Source organism: Alosa pseudoharengus, unplaced genomic scaffold (assembly GCF_046254945.1).
Source record: "Alosa pseudoharengus isolate Yale_2024_CS ecotype anadromous, Long Island Sound unplaced genomic scaffold, YU_APseudo_1.1 YU_APseudo_1.1_scf_7, whole genome shotgun sequence".
Taxonomy (NCBI): Eukaryota; Metazoa; Chordata; class Actinopteri; order Clupeiformes; family Clupeidae; genus Alosa; species Alosa pseudoharengus.
This window is the reverse complement of record NW_027468859.1, coordinates 32,769,891-32,787,168: the sequence shown is the minus strand read 5'-3', so window position 1 is coordinate 32,787,168 and position 17,278 is coordinate 32,769,891. Positions and strand designations below refer to the sequence as shown.

The 17,278-nt window shown below is 40.9% G+C and overlaps 1 protein-coding gene across 4 annotated transcripts; it reads right to left on the bottom strand.

Annotated features, from left to right (window-relative positions):
* Positions 1-1,510: 1,510 nt before the first annotated feature.
* Positions 1,511-5,068, bottom strand: LOC143109788 (protein yippee-like 5). 4 transcript variants are annotated; one of them, XM_076272589.1, is made up of 3 exons: positions 4,047-5,068; positions 3,541-3,714; positions 1,511-2,582 (listed from the first exon to the last, which is right to left on the bottom strand). In XM_076272589.1, the coding sequence occupies exons 2-3, from the start codon at positions 3,679-3,681 to the stop codon at positions 2,358-2,360; spliced, it is 366 nt and encodes a 121-aa protein (XP_076128704.1). In that variant the 5' UTR covers positions 3,682-3,714; positions 4,047-5,068; the 3' UTR covers positions 1,511-2,357. The 4 variants fall into 4 exon arrangements, with proteins under 4 accessions (XP_076128704.1, XP_076128703.1, XP_076128702.1 ...); XM_076272588.1 differs by having other exon boundaries at positions 3,541-4,256; positions 4,856-5,068; XM_076272587.1 differs by having other exon boundaries at positions 4,856-5,068.
* Positions 5,069-17,278: the final 12,210 nt, after the last annotated feature.

Genomic DNA, 17,278 nt, shown 5'->3' with positions numbered 1-17,278 from the left:
TCTAAACGGTTTTCATAATTCCCATTTTGCCTGACTTGCTGCTCACTTTTCATAAATTAATCCACTGACTCAAGCCTCATTTGCACCACATTTATTGAATATTATGGACAATAATATTTTGACAATTAGAGGATGTAATGACATTTAGCTATCTTGACATTTTCTGTTTGCTATTAGAAACGAACTATTAGCCACCTAGCAGAGTGGCTTTTAAATAGCAATATGCATTATATGGTTTGTTATGCTTAGTTTAAGGAGAAGGGAACATTGAAGACTCACTAATTCGATTTTACAACTAGGCAAAGTAGGCCACCACTGTTTGGCCAGCTCCAGACTCTAGGCTAGAGGCTGATAACAAACCTGAACTTGTAGGCTAGTCTAAATGACGAGAACAGGATAACTCCACCACCACCTTGTTATTGAGGACTTCATGATTTCCTTGTAACGTACTGTAGGCCTATACCAAATATCAAATGCAAACAATGACATGCCCAACCTCGCGCACGCACGTAGCCTACGTTCCAAGTTATGTGTTATGGAAGGTAACGTTCATGTTAAATCTGCTGCATGAAGAAGAGTGAGTTCACCCGTGTCCGCTTGTATGTTAAATACGTCCATCTCATCTCAAAGTTTCAATGCGCGATCGGAATAATGGTTTCATATTTGTTAGCTGTACAAAATACATTCGGGGCTGAAGCCCTGGCAAAATCAGCTGGCGACTACCCCTCGGGAACAGAACTTGTTCATTGACAACGTCATCTGTCATGTAAAACATGCTCCAAGAGAGCTCATAAAGATCAATCACACCCATTAGGCCCTTTAATGCAAATCGGATCAACGATCACAATATCAACAACGTTTGCTGCATTGCAAAAAAAAAGCATTTCAGAAGCCATTATTAAGCCATAGAGATGTGCTAGGTGTTAGGATCTCAGCTCTCCTTCATCTCCTGGTTGAAGCGATACAACGAGACCGTTTGTGCACGTTTAAGGTACCTAAACAACGACTGTTGCAGCACTGTCCTTTACTGGAAATTATTTTCACACTTTCAGATCACTTGGAGCTAGCCTAGCATACCGACAAGCTAGATCCAACCCAGAACCTCATGTATCTGGCACTGCTGAACTTGCACAGAAACATCACCAGCTTTTTAAAATAGTTTTGAAAACTAAACATTTAGACTATTTTAGCACAGATTATGAGATTATTTGCCGCTTTTTAATAATTCTTGACAAAATTAAAATATATTAAAAGTCTTTTTTTTTTTTTAAGAAAAGTTTTGGGTGGGCCTGTTGAAAAGTGGGTGGGCCTAGGCCCGTCCAGGCCCACCCGTAGCACCGTGCCTGCTGTATTCACTACACTACATTCATCTCAAATAAAAACAATGGGTTTACAGTTTATTAAACCATTCAAACATTTTCATGAAGCCAGACTGCCCTGAGTCACTTTGTATCAAAGCACATTGTTCATTGATCAAACTGTCTGTTGAGAAAATGACACTAGACAATACTACATGACATCCAGCAAGAACACACTTTATTAATGAAAACATTAACACAAAGTGCTTTACAATAAAACAATTGGACTAATTAAATTATTTTAGAGGTATAACATATATTTCTAACAGCATTTTGAATCACTAATCACTTTTAGGAAGAGTGAACAATAAAAAGAAAGAAAGAAAGAAAGAAAGAAAAAAAAAGAAAGAAAGAAAGAAAGGGCTTGAAAGAATTATTCTGAGATCCATTTAATGATGTGAGCTCTGGATGGTCATGGGTGATGTAGTCCACGAAGGATACTGATGATTCCTTACATATTTCCTCCACATGCAAGTCCCATGGAGAGCATATGGACACTAGGACAGCCAAACTGAGCCGACAGGCACAAGGCAGCTAGAATGGAATCTCCCCTGTCTGATGCCTATATATACAGCACACTATTGAGGGTCCTTGGCCAGCACTGTGGCCCCAATACATTTGGCAGATCTCTAACCTACCTGTACTGCCTGGTCCTTTTGAGGCTTGTGATCGGATGCATTCTACGGAGAGCACTAGGAACGAAGTCCTCTTTGATAAGACTCCAAGACATCAGGAAGGGTCGCCTAAGGGACTGCTGGTCTCAAGCCAAAGTCACTGCATCTCTAGACACACAGAAATAGAAAGCGCACACACTGCAGGATGGCACTGAAGGAAACTGGTCTTCACAGAGAGTGTGTGTGTGTGTGTGTGTGTGTGTGTGTGTGTGTGTGTCTGTGTAGATGTGTGTGTGTGTGTGTGGCAAGGGCATCTGAATGGCAAACTGAAGATGGCTGAGAGGAGGTCAGATAAGGATAAGGGCAGAGGGGGCAGGAGCTGGCCTCAGGAGTTGTCTGAGGGCACGTGCTCCTCGAAGCCCTCGCTCTCCCGCACCAGCGCCCGCTCCAGGATCACGCGGCCCTCCTTGTAGCGCTGGCTGTCCTCGGTGGCGAACTCGTAGATCCAGCCCAGCTTGCTGTTGCAGTTCTTGCAGCTGACGTCTCGCACCATGTGTCGCCCGGTCAGCATCACCCGGTCCTGCACCTCGCTGTATTGCAGGTTCACAACCTGAACAAGCACAGGCACAACCATACACCTCTATGACATACCACACATACAAACGCAACACATAAGCTGCTTTCAAACATGTCCTCCGCACTATATGAGGATCTTTGTCAAATGGATGTCTGACCCTTCGGGTGATTCAAGTATGATGCTTACATGCAGACATTATGCGGTCATATGTGTGAACGACACCGACGCACATAAACAGAATCTCCGCGTGGTTGAACAGGTTGAACGTGGTTGAACTCGCACATGAACAGAATCTCTGTGCACATGTTCTTTGCTTCGTTCATACACGAGCTCATTTACATAATGGCCGTCAGAAATACTAGGAGGGGAGTAGTGTAACAGCTGGCTAAGTTCGGAGTTCCAAATGTCCGGTTATGGTGTTCAGATATACAGCCCAACCGCTTGATATCCGCCGACTTACACTTATGCCTGAAAGCAGCTATAGACTTGTGCCTAATGTGCATGGGCTATGGGGGATCAAAAAATGACAACACCGATGTTGCAGAACAATGAAGCCAAATACTCTGAGGATAAGCTGTTGTTACGCAACGCTTCCCTGGTTTTACATTCAGACTGATCAGGCAGTTAGAGAATGAATGAGACTAATGTGATCATTTGTGGGTGAAAGGGATCTAGTTGAAAACAAGGGTCAGGTCCATGGCACAAGTTACCTCGGTGAGAGTTTTTTAGTGTGTGTGTGTGAGACTAGCAAGGTTTTCTGCCATAATAGGTGCAGTGTACAAAGACAAAGATGTCATATAACCGTAGCTGTTGGATTAATAATGTAGAAAAGAGGCAGAGCATTCTGTATTTGATCATATCTGTCCAAACTTGCAACATGTTTCCACAAAGGTTTGGATCTGCAATACATCTTCTGTGTAAATAGATGTAATCAAATGTGTGTGTGAGTGTGTGTGTCAGAGAGAGAGAGAGAAAGAGAGCATGAACCAACCTTGTTAAATAGGAAAGCTCGACCTGTAGCCCCAGTAAAGCGCGTGGAGATGAGCTCTGAGCGGTTGGTCAGGATGGTGTCACAGTTGGCACACGAAAAGAGGCGTGTCCCACCGATGTGATCCAGAAAGATTCGACCCATGGTGCTCTGGTACTGGCCTATGCAATGGGAAGGCTGTTTTGCCGGAGAGAATTATGGGTTGTAAGAGAGAGACCAAAAGGAAGACAATGCAGTCACAAGGACACAAATGTTACCTTGTTCTAGTACCTTGTACTATCTTTTCACAGATTAGTTTTGTAACTTTGGTCTCCTCTGCTTTGAAAATTAACCTCAAAGTAACAGATCTGCCACTTGCCTCCGACATCATGTATGTTTTATCAACAACCCTGATGATGATGATTTATGACTGATCGCCTGTCACCATGGCATATGTTTTATCAACAACCCTGATGATAATGAGATGATACCGTTGTCATGCCACTGTCATGAAAAAAAATTATATTTACTGAGCGAGCTTCCTGGTGCTTGACCCAGGTCACGGAGTTAAAATTGTGGTAGACTTGATCTTAAGGACTGAACAGTGATCTTCATGTGAGCCAATCGGTGCAGCAGTCTGCCAGCCCGCAGACTGCAGAGGCAGCCAGACAGAAACGGCTGGCCTGATACAGGCTACCTCAAGGTAAAACATAACAGAAGGCGATGGCTCTGCTGTTGCGCTGTGGGATAAGACAAAGGTGGAGCGCTCCGTCGGAAAGAAGAGCAAAACGCAGTTTAGAGAAGATAAATAACAATGTACAAGCAGACATAACCTAGATAATAATGTATGTTTTTGTTGAGATTACTTTGAACACTGCTGCCAGATTGCCAAAATAACAAATTATAGCAAATCCACGAATGTTTTGATAGCCAGGGCTTACGCAATCCCGATGCAACTGCCTTTGAAGCGTTGTTTTTCGTGTTTTGCCCCATTCTTGCACAGTAGGCTAGTAAATAAAACGGCTACAAACCCTTACGATGGATGGAGTAGAGAAGTAATAGTTTGGTGCAACAGCAGCTGTTTTAAATAAAGCGATTTACAAGTGAATGCAAACTGCGTCTCGGAAACAAAACACGAGACTAATTGTGTCTGAGAAGCCATTGTAAGATAGCCCACACACTATGCGCCACCCAATGTTAGTCTGTTGGATTCGTTTTGATAATGAATCGCACTGTTATCTGTCAAAATATGTTATTGCGAAGTTGGCACGGCACGGAAATGCTGACAACAACACCAGCAGCAACAATGTGCGTGCAGCGCACGCACGCACAGGCTCACCTTTTTGTTCGCGACTTTGTCTGATTCTCGACTTCGCACTCTGTTAACTGCAAAATATTTATACGATTTGAGTGGCTCGAGTTGATTTTGTCGTCGTTTAAGACGATAGATCTGTTGTCATTTGCCTAAAGAGAATGTCGTGGCTAGACGAGCTCCTTTCCCTGAGGCAGTTCGATGTTGTCGTGTTGCTTTGTTGTACAGACAGCCAGCCAGTACAGCTGTCCTACAGCCGATGTCAACATCCGGTACGATGACTCCGCCCCCACGTCCTCGTCGCGCTGCGTGCTGGTGTTTTTCTTGCACCTCTGCAAACGCTAGAGAGCGCGGTTTGGTGTCTAGCTTAGATGCCTACAGTAGGCCTAACATATTTCCCATATATTACAAGTAAAACAAGCTATGAAAAACGACACGCTTTTTAAATACACTTTAGAATGTCAAGCATCTTTGTTTAGACATCTTTATTCTGATAGGCCGCCTATGTCAATTTAGGCTATCCATAACCTTTCAGGGGGGTATTCCAAGTACGTGGTCTAGATAGATAGATAGATAGATAGATAGATAGATACTTTATTGATCCCCAGGGGAAAGTCAAGGTCTCAGCAGCATACAGACAACACAAACACATTCTTTAACAGCAGAAAGAGTAATTAAAGTATATAATATAAAAACACAACTAAGTAATAAGGACAGTAGAAGATAAAGAATATGCTAAATATACTAAAATACAAATTATACTAACTAACATTTAATCTAACTCAATTCTAAAAACAGTATCCACATAGTGGTGATTAATCAATCAGAGGAGCTTGCAATGACTGAGGCAGGGACTGAGCCTGTGATTCTCTGTGCATAGTAAGGTAAGATAAGGTGCTCTGTGTGAGTGTCATGGTGATAGTGCAGTGGTGATAGTGGTCATGGTGATAGTGCAAATGAGTAAGTCCAACAGTGCAACAATGCAGAAATAAAGTAGAGTAAAGTCTATATATCTATATATTTAACTATTTTAAGAAAAGGTATAAGTGTGGCCAGGGTGCGAATTCTAGGGGGGGATGGTGAGGATTTCCCCACCTCTGGTTTTCCTATCCCTACCTCTGCTAAATTATTTTTATCGTCGGGGGGGACAACATTTATCCCCCTCTGCCCCTCATATTGATTAATGCTACTTCATATAAGTAAAGCGCTGCAACGTGAGAACAGTCTAGTAGGATAGCCTACATAACAATCTGACATCAGAAACGCGCCGTCACCGTCAGCACTGATGCTGCTGACACAGGGCTGCGTGATAACTTAATTTGACCTTGATCGTGCAGGACATTTCAGAATGTCAAGTGTGTAATCCATCATAAATGGCTAGGTTCAATGGAGAAGTTAGCTGGACAAATGAAAGAAAACGAGAAGGATTCAGTGAAGCATAATAATGTTTTAGAACCTTCAAAATTAGAAAAACTGATGCAACTGAGATGGAGGACAACTGCACGTAGAGTAGAACGTAGGCCTATTGTCCGAAGGAACTTACATTAAATGATGAGATATTTGCTGAATGTCACAAAAAGTGTTACAGAAATTGCTTGGCATCGCTTATTCAATGGCTCTCTACCGAAACACCTGTAGTTTGCGGAGGACGAACGAGAAAGCACTCGTTTGATAAATCAGCCAGTAGTAGCTAGACAAATAACTTTTAGAAATAATCTGTACTGCAAAAACGAATGTTGGTGGGTATTTAAAGTATCTAGCGGGTGTTTTAACAACAAGAAATAGAAGTTTCATGGTCTTTATGTTCTGGTTCGTAAATTATTAAAGTTGCCCTATAACTTTACTCTCCAAACTCTTCACTGCACTGTAGGCAATTAACTGACAGTATGATAGGCTATTTATTTTCTGTAGGCTACAATAAACACATTTATTTTTTCAACTTTTGCAATATTACGCACTTGGCTACTGAACGCAAATCAGCAGGAGAGAGAATGCACGTAGCCTACGCAGCGTGTAGCGCAATGTGTAGGCTATTTGGTTACCAACTAACACTCTTAGCCAATTCACTAACTTAAGACTTCAGTGCCATCATATACAACGTTTTTTTACACAACAAATACAGAAATGATGGAGGCAGCAAAAGTAGAGAAGTCATTTCAGATGGGGCAAGAACAAGGTGAATTTGTATGCTTGTCAAAACGTAGTCCTACCCTGCATTAGAGGAGCTGATCATCATACCAAGCACACTCGCTGTTTAAAGTCATACACCACGGTAAACTAAAACTAAAATGTTACAAAGGTGGCAAAAATAATATAGGGTATTATTAGCCATGACATTACTAGGCTATGAATCGTTCGTTCATTTTTTTTTTTTTTTGGGGGGGGGGGTTACAACCCTTATTGCACTTATTCAAAATCATCCCCCCCTCTGGTTTTTACACAAATCGCACCCTGAGTGTGGCCACAGTTCGGCTGTGGCATGGAGGGAGGGGTTATGCATATGTGCTAATGTGCTAATACAGCACGCAAACAGTGAGGCAGAAAGACAGTGGTAAAAGTGGCTAGTGGACAGACAGTATCCAAACATGTAACAGGTTTAGTGGCAAACCTGGGTAAGTTAACTAAGAGTAAGTAGTAAACCTCCTACAACAAAAGCCCTATGGAATTGTTTGGTTAGGAGAATGAAGCCATACAGCTCTTCTATTAGAAGGTTTACCACTTACTCTGAGTTAACTTACCCAGGTTTGTCACTAAACCACGTACTTGGAATACCCCCCTGCAGCTTACCTTAGCCTAGTTCAAGATTCTCTAAAATGTTCCGTTTGAAAATACAAATTCTGTTGGGGGGGAATCCTTTTAAACCTCCCCATTCTATTATAAAATATTTCCCTGCTCCATAGGCCCAGACCTGTTGCATGTTTTTTATAGCAAAATGGTCAAATATTTTCAGCAACTCTCTCTTCAACATTTGGCTACATGTTGACCAGAGGTTTCCTTAACAGCAAAGATGCTTACGAAAACAAATACACTAAGATATATCTTATCATGTGTGATCGAGTGTAATTGCACAGTTGGATCAGATATGCTTTAGTCAAAACACTATTGAGTAATACAACAGTTAGGACTGGTCTGGTCAAACTATTCAAGGTTCCCCGCAGTCATGGAAAACCTGGGGAAGTCATGGAATTGTAAAATCCCATTTTCCAGGCCTGGAGAAAGCATGTAATGCAGTAAATTTGTTGAAGGCATGTAATGCAGTAAACAAGTTGTTAGAAAAGTCATGCAATTTGATTTCGTCATACCAGGGATGTAGGTAGGAGATACATCACGTCACAGAATTGTATCGCTTCTTCAATACCGTCTCAAGGTGCGTTCATGGGCACGGGAAAAACCTTTTTCCCAGTGAAAACACGTGAAGTGAAACGTCACTTCATGTGGGAATTAGAGGTGGGCAACTGGAGCTAGATTTTGCTAACAGAGTTGCCCAGTTGAGGGCTCGTCGTCACTTTTGTCGTCATGTTGTAGCTCGTTTGTAGGTCATGTGGCCTTTCATGTCCAACAGTTTTACTTGTTTAATGTGTTTTAAATAACTTAGGAATTTGCCATTTTTGTCACTTGAAATCTGCATATCCTTCTTTCACAAGTGTCTTACACTAGCCTGACGAGCCAGACCCACATCAAGATGTAGAGTCTGGGAACTTACCATAGGCAGTGCTCAATCCGAGGGGCGGGATAAACGGTTGTCTTTCAAATTTCCTCTGCACGCAATAGCGCTACAACTCAAGAGTCCCATGCATATTCCCACCAGCTAGTTGGCTAGTTGATCAAACTTACCAATTTAAAAAAAAGCTTAACTTGAGTCGCGATTCAAAGACCGCTGTTCGCCAGCAGCAGCATCCATCTTCTTTGTTTTCAAGTAGCAGGAAATTTACGCAGAACCGTCGCCGACTCTATACACGATGTAATTGGCCTGATAGAAGTTTCATTTTTCCAGCTCGCAAGCCAACGGAGAGTTGCTAGACTACCCTGGCTGCAAATTATATTTGCTGCCGCTAGGGTGCATCTAGATTTCTAGGCTAGTCTTACACCATATTCTTAAGCAAATACTGTACAGTTGTTTATTTAAGATTAGTGAGCGTATGTTTTAACCTTTGTTGTGGCATCCATGTTGTTCACACATTCCTACGGCAAAGCACATGAACACTCGCAGTGGGGAAAACAACGTATTCACGGGGGCGGTCCCTGATATTCCCAGGTGCCATGAACGCACCATCATATCATATCAATATTGCCTCATAACCTACCTACGGCCGAATTACAGCCATGGGGATATCTTACTAAAACCACTCCCACTCTTGTCATTATATAATCGTGTTAAGGCTAAGGCTAATTTGAACGTTGTGTTGAAAGTTAATATTTTGGGTAGGCTAGGCTACCTCTTTCAGTATTCAACAAAACACATAGGCCTAGACGACTTTGCAGTATAATACATTTGTTTTTACTTAACCCAGTTGTAATAGTTTAAGCAATCTCATCTCTTATCTTGATATATTGAAAACAATAATGACTGTAATAAACTTAAAGTAGATTTTGACTGATATGAGTTTTTCACCGCACGCTGATGTTCATATTAAGGCCAACGCCCACTGGCGGCGTCTGACCCATGTCAAGTGATGCCAAAGTTTAGAACTCCATTACTTTTAACGGAGCATAGCCCACTGGCCAGTATATGATGCCAATGTTATTTTTTCCACCTAATACCAGAATTGAATGGAAATTAGACCTTTATGGCTGAGGGGTTACCTTTGACTAATTTGGCTACAAATCTTAAAGTAAATCTTAAATATATTCCCAAAATGGTGTACCCAAATTATGTATATAAAAGTGACTATTTGAATTGTAAAGTTGCTTACTAAAAAAAGTTCTACCAATGGCAAACTTGGCACATATAGGATGTAAGCATTGTTCCATAATATAATATTTTTTTTTGTTTAATGGGTCTTGTGACTTCTTTAATCAGCCGACCCCAATTATGACAAAATGGCAACAATCAGCTCACTATGACTATCAGAATGTAAATCTAGTTTACACATTTTGAAAAGGTAATATTTCTAGTGGCTTAAATGTGGAATTAATCTTTTTGATAATTTCCCAGGCCATTGTCATGGAGCACTTTGTTCCGGTGGTACTGATAAGATTTGCTCTGAGGAGATATGTTACTGATGTGCCTCTCTGAAGCTCAGGGTCATGCACAGCACAGGTGTTTGATAACACACCTTTGGGCAATCCTCATCCTGACACCTGTGTCAGCAAACTGTAATGACAGTGTAAAAGAGTTGAAGAACGGGCTAGTCAAGGTTTTCTAGAGCATTGTTGGATTCTCTTTGTGATTGTTAGATAATAATAATAATAAGTATAAGTAAGTATAAATATATATACTCATTTGATCCTGTGAGGGAAATTTGGTCTCTCTGCATTTATCCCAATCTGTGTATTAGTGAAACACACTCAGCACACAGTGAACACACAGAGGTAAAGCACACACTAATCCTGACGCAGTGAGCTGCCTGCTACAGCGGCGCTCAGGGAGCAGTGAGGGGTTAGGTGCCTTGCTCAAGGACACTTCAGCCGTTCCTACTGGTCGGGGTTCAAACCGGCAATCCTCCGGTTACAAGTCTGAAGTGCTAACCAGTAGGCCACGGCATAACATTTTGCCATAACATGGCAAAACATTTTGTTTTGCACTTTTCATAAGATATTTCAAAGTGCTATAGTGCTAGTGAGGGCTGGAGGGTTTTCAGCAAGCGGACCTCCCCCACATCACTCTTCCAATACTGCAGGGTGTAAGCAGTACATCATGGATTTCAGATCAAACTCAATATGGTCAAGGTTAACTTGACCACTACTCCAGGCTATTGAGTGTTAGATAAGCACCCCAACATTTTGGGAAATTAGATTATTTGCCGTCTCTTACCCCGAGTTTGATGAGATGTTTCAAATATGTATTATGCTTAAAATCCACTGTGTAATTTTACATTGGTATTTGTACGCATTGTAATTATAGTCAAAACATGTAAATGAGAAAATGTTGGAGTTATTTTGTCACTTTTGGGAGCTATATTTAGTTCTGATCACCTCAATTAACTATGCTAAGCTAGGCTAATGGTGGTTGCGTCAGACTGAGTTACTGCACGCACAGAGAGAAGGGTAGGCATCATCTCATCTCTGGGGGGGACAGTGTATAAGCTAGTTTTGTAAAATGTTGCCATGTTCCTTTAAGGATGCAGTATTACAAAAGAGTCAGCTGAGCAGGATATATCTGAATATGTGGTAACATGCTCAGAAGCCAAGGGTAGCCTAATAAATAAGGTCAAGGCTGAGCTGATGGCCATGGATATGACACTTAGATTTCAATAAGGTAACTGCCACACACACACACACACACACACACACACACACACACACACACACACACACACACATTCAATTCAAAAGTGCTTTAGCAAGACTGTTTTAGTACAGTGTTGCCAAAGCTAGTGTTGCAAATAACTAAGCAGTACAAAATAAAAAAATAGGTACACAAATGTGGGTATAAACATGTGAACACAAAATAAATAGTAGTAGAAATAATAATAGGATAGGTATACAGAGAGAGAGAGAGAGAGAGGGGGAGTGATTGATATAACCATTGACATAACTTGTCACACTGACACGAATGTGTTTGCTCAGTCAAAACTATATTGTGAGGACCTCTACAGGACATACAGTAGTCCATGTGGTATAGTGTACTCCATACACTTGTCTTCCCAGAGAAACTCCTCACTTTTACAAAAAAGTTTGACTTTGACATTGAGAAACTGTTCCAGACATCAAGTCAAAGAATCAGGGAGAATTTGACCAAATCCTAAAATCTGGCCATAGATTTGGCAGAGAATGCGTCTAATCATAAAACCAGCAGATAAAGGGGGAGCAGTTGTGGTAATGTAAGTATAAGAATACTCTTTTGATCCCGTGAGGGAAATTTGGTCTCTGCATTTATCCCAATCCGTGAATTAGTGAAACACACAGTGAGCTGAAGCACACACTAATCCCGGCGCAGTGAGCTGCCTGCAACAACAGCGGCGCTTGGGGAGCAGTGAGGGATTAGGTGCCTTGCTCAAGGGTACTTCAGCTGTTCCTACTGGTCAGGGTTCGAACCGGCAACCCTCCGGTTACAAGTCCAAAGCACTAACCAGGCCATGGCTGCCCCAAAATGGACAAAGACAGATATGTCGAAGAAGCCTTATGGCAACTCAACAATCCAAATTATTATCAACAACTGTCATCCAATCCAATAAACAGCCCTAAGAGAGATTTAAAGAACTGTTACTCACAGCTAAGGATGTAGGATGGATCTCAAAACAAGAGCATGATTTCCTCCTATTTGAACATTCTAGAATACCCACCTTCTACATGCTCCCAAAGGTTCATAATCTCTTGAATCCCCTCTGGACAGGCCTATCATATCATCCAATGGCTCTCTCACAGAGCCTGCTTCACAATTTATAGACTTTCACATCAAGCCACTGGCTCAACAGCTTCCTTTTTACGTGCAGGATACCACTCATGTGTTGAAGATCTTAAATGACATACGAGTTCCAGACAACTGTTTTTAGTCACATTAGATGCAGAGTCTCTCTACACAAATATTGCTTGTGATGATGCACTGAAAGCTTTATGAACAGATCTACAGATGATTTGCCTCCCTCTAGACTTATTATTCAGCTCACTGAATGGTCACTTAAAAATAATGTTTTCCTTTTCCAAGACCTATTGTACATTTTGACCATTCTGAAAAGATAAAATGGTGGGGGAGGTATATTGACGATATTTATTTTGGATTTGGGGTGGTTCTTATGAAGAACTGTTATTGTTTTATGGTCACTTGAACAACAATGGCAGAAATGTAAAACTGTGCATGGAACATTCCAAAACTATCATTAACTAGACCATTTGGTAAAGATGGGAAACTCCATATTGCAGTGTATCGTAAAACAACAGATACAAATGTTATGTTAAAAACAGATAGCTTTCATCTAAATTGGCTTAAGAATAACATATCTTTTGGCCAGTTCCAACGTTAGTGGACGTCCAACGTGAGGAATTACATGTGTCCTCTTTGGCTGATTGAAGACCAGGCATGCTGCGGCATTCTGAATCAGTTGTAACGATCTTACTACACACAGCTAACAGTGAATTACAATAGTCCTGCTTGGAGATAACCATGGCCTGTACAAAAAGTTGTGTTTACAAGGTACTTACAAATGTGGGTCTTGCAATCATTGTCCCAACATTAAAGAATGCAAACAATTTAGTGATTTTAAGACAAATATAGTGTGTACATGTGGATGCTTTTACATAGGCCGTACTAATAGACAGCTCAAAGACAGAGTCTCCGAGCACAAAAATGCCATCAGGAAAGCTCATTTGGATTTACCTATTGCAAAACACTTCCAGAGTGTGCAAAATAGCAATCCGTATGGTCTAATGGTTGTGTGTTTAGAAACTATCAACAGCAACATTCGGGATGGTGACAGATTGAAATAGCTGCTACGGAGAGAAACTTTCTACAACAATAATTCTCTAACAATAATTACATACAATAATAACTCTATACATTCATATACCATAACGATTCTATACATTCTATACAATAATAATTCTATACAAGCCACTGTATACCCTGGGTTGAATTAAGAGATAGATTTCAGTCCTTTTTTGTAACCATCTATTTTGTATATTTGTTTGGGCATAACCCACAACATATAGCCACCCAGTTGTATTGGCATGTGGTGGATATCTACAATGTATAGCCATCTAGTGGTTTGTATTTGCTTGTGGACATTTACAATGTATAGCCAGCCATCTAGTGGATTGTCTTGGCGTGTGTCATGTGGAAGATCATCTTGCCACTCAGGTGTTTCATATTAGACCAGGGGAAACTGTTTGAGAAGCACACCCTGAAGAAGGCTGACTGCGCTGCTACACATGGGTAGCTTTTCTACATGTTTTTACCTTTTCTACTATGAAATAGCCATTGGAATAAAGTTTTTTCTACCAAACTCCACACAGTGCTCCGTTTCTATTTGGGGGACAGACTGGTCCCACTTTCTTTGTTTCCAGTTTTTGGAGCCTGTGCTGCTCATGGAATGGGCAGCTAGCGGATCATGAGGAGATGTTCGCTGAATGTGACAAAAAATGCTATGGGCTTAAAATTCCATACCATTACTAAATGCACCTTTAATATATTTTCCAAGGTCCCCTTTCTGTTGTCTGTGGCTGTTGGTCGAGTTGATGCAGCATCACAAATGGATATGAAATGAATACCAATTCTACTCATCTGTTAAAAGAAGGAAGAGGGTACTGGTAGGCTACAACCTGTCTCTGGGTTGGCCTCACTGGAAAAAAACTTGTGGCGAGAGAGTTGAACCTGAGATAAGAAAAGACATTGTGCAGTGACTGTATCTCCTATTAACAGATAACGAGAGATAAACCATATTATTATCTTACCTGGCAAAGCATGGCTTTGTTTAGAATTCTACCACAAAGTGTTAGTTGTCAGTATTTTCACTGTCTTCAGCCTATTTCTTTTGCTTACTCGATTAGAATGTTAATACCACATGCGCACACACACACACACACATTTCTCTATATCTCTGATAAAAAATATAGTGATAAAAATATGGTCAGAGTATATCTGTCTGCATATATCAAAGTGACGTCCTTGACCTTGAAATAACAGGAATTGGCACCTCCACACCACCTGTGATCTAAAGGTCTTAAGGGAAGCTGGGGAGGTGCAGTGTCATTATTACCTGTCAGTCTCTAAAGGCAGCAGTGGGCACAAAGTTCTTCAGGGGAGGCTTGAGTGACACACAGACAAACAGGCATCAAGTCAGCGGTCGCTTGTTTCCGGGAATAATGGACACGAGTGGACAAATGTTGTTCAACATCTTCACCCTGCTGGGACTCTTCTCAGTTACATTAACAGGTTTGTGAACTAAATTATAATAATAATAAATCATAAATATAATATACTATAGTACACATCTATATTATAGTACTGTGTACAGTTTTAACACAATAGAAGAATGGGGGTATGCAAAGCACGTTCCGACTGAGAGCAGTATTGTGTGTTTGTCATGTCCATTCATTTTTTATCCCAGATTATTGTGCATTGTTACTGAATCAACTGTGTACTGGTATGCAAAGCAATGTTGATATTCACCACACAAAAATTCAGTGAGATACTGAATGTGTTGATAAGGCGTGATCTTTGGGTACTGTTTATAAATAGGTGTTTCTGTTGTTGTTCAAGAGAAATTGCCTAAATAAAATGGCCGTAATCCTATAGATATGTTGAAAATGTTAAAGTGGAAATGAAGCAGTCAAATAAAACAGATGTCTATAGCACTAGTTAAATATTTAAATATACCTTAAATACAAATAAAGTCAGAAATATGACCCGTTATTCAGAATAAAGCACAAACAAGTTGCATTAATTTCAGCTGTGCGCCGCCATCTTTGTTTTCAGAAAATGATGACATCACAAGAATGGTTGGTACAACATTCTATGCTGTTTACATAGCGGCTTTTACTGTCTACGAGCGGCTGTCATAGCCTCACAGTTAGCTTACTGCCTCAACAAAATGGATATGGACGAATGGGATAGACCCACCAATGAGGACAGGCATCCAATTGCCTATGCTTTTGAGCCAGTAAGTGCAGTGGGAGTTTTAGTGCCCCCAGAGCCTGACTATGGAGGAGAAATAGATGATCGAGAGAGAGAGGTGTATCTGAGCGCACAGAAAAAATCGGTGGTGCTTATGTGGGGGTTGTGTCCCTATGTTCACTGACATGTCACACATGGAGAGTGTCTGCTGCCAGAAAATGAACCTGGGACATCTCATCCAAAATAACAGATATATCACGTCCAATCCTACGTGCCAAATGCTGTCATTAAAGCGAGACGTTGGAGGTTGCAATGCGGTCGCTGAGGGACATCCGAGCCGAAACACTGAAACGCCCAATAAACAGCAGTTAACCAACTAACACACTCTTGATAGGTTGTGCAGAGGGGGTAGGCTAGGGGACTACACTGATCACCTGAGACTACACTATTTTTTACACCCATACTCAGTTGTTCTGCAATGTAATATCATGGTAGAAGCTGCGATACAGTACTAGCATAGCATAACATAACAAGCACATACTGTAACTAGCATAGCATGAACCCTAACATCTATGGTTGCTACAAGCGGCACATCTGTGCATTTATTTACTTAAATTGAACAGCATGTTATTTTATGTTAGCTTACATAAACAAATAAAACTCAGACGCCTTACAGTCCATAGACAACTTCTACCCACAAAACCATGCCTGTATCACAGACCTAGGCTACTGCAGAGTAGTCTACACAAGTCAGGCGTAGGCTAGCGTACCCACAACAGGTTCTCACCATGTTCGCAAGTCTCTGCAAATAGTTTCCACTACTACTTGAGTGAAACAAATGCAATCATTGATACCAATCAATCACAAAAAGAAACCTCTTACTCACACATAAGAAGTTCGCTCCCCCAAGTTTATTCACCAATTCATCAACGATGCAACTGCATTTTCAGGTCGCGGTAATCCACAAGTTGTGCGAGAACATCCAAACACATTATTGCGACTGAAGTTAAATCTAATTAAGTACTGTCTCTGATAGGCCTACAGGCTCCATTGCAGCAGCCATTGTTCTTGTACAAACACAAAAACAAACATAAACAGAATTTGCGTAGGCATATTGAAATAAAGTGAACGTCCGCTAATGGATAAAACATCCACGAACAAACGCTAACCATTCTGATGACGTAGCGCCTGCATTTTTAAAACATGGCCGCGCCCTAGTGGCGAAAGTCGTTATTGACATGTCTTTTTCCAGTGAAACTACTTGAATTTCAGATTTAATGAAAATCCATGTATCTTCAAAAATGAAATAGCAACCAAAAAATGGTCACAGTTCTCACTGCTTCATTTCCACTTTAAGAATTAACATTTTATGTCAGAGCTTGGACTTCAAACTATTACATATATTTTCACTGATGTTGTGCTTTGTTCAGCAGCACCAATGCTTTTAGTGCTCTGTGTCCTTATTGTTTCAAAACACTGTGAATTGGGAAGTGAAAATAAACCATCAAAAAGGAAACAGTCTTGGAGCACGACCGTTTTCTATTAATTCTTTCAGAACAAATTATCGTTTCAGGATCCTATTATTATTTTATTTTTACTCTACATGAGATAAGTTACTTTACCTTGAAGGACTTACAGTATCCTTCACTTCTAGATGCATGCCCCATTCCTGTTATCGAATAATCCGACTAGATTCCACCAAATGGCATTCAGTGATGCATTCAGTGATGTATAGTATT

Excerpts from the sequence above, each read along its gene's own strand:
- LOC143109788 (XM_076272586.1), bottom strand. The coding sequence starts at position 3,681 with ATGGGTCGAATCTTTCTGGATCACATCGGTGGGACACGCCTCTTTTCG. Across the intron at positions 2,583-3,540 it reads GAGCTTTCCTATTTAACAAG|GTTGTGAACCTGCAATACAG; the intron begins GTTGGTTCATGC and ends GTGCTTGTTCAG.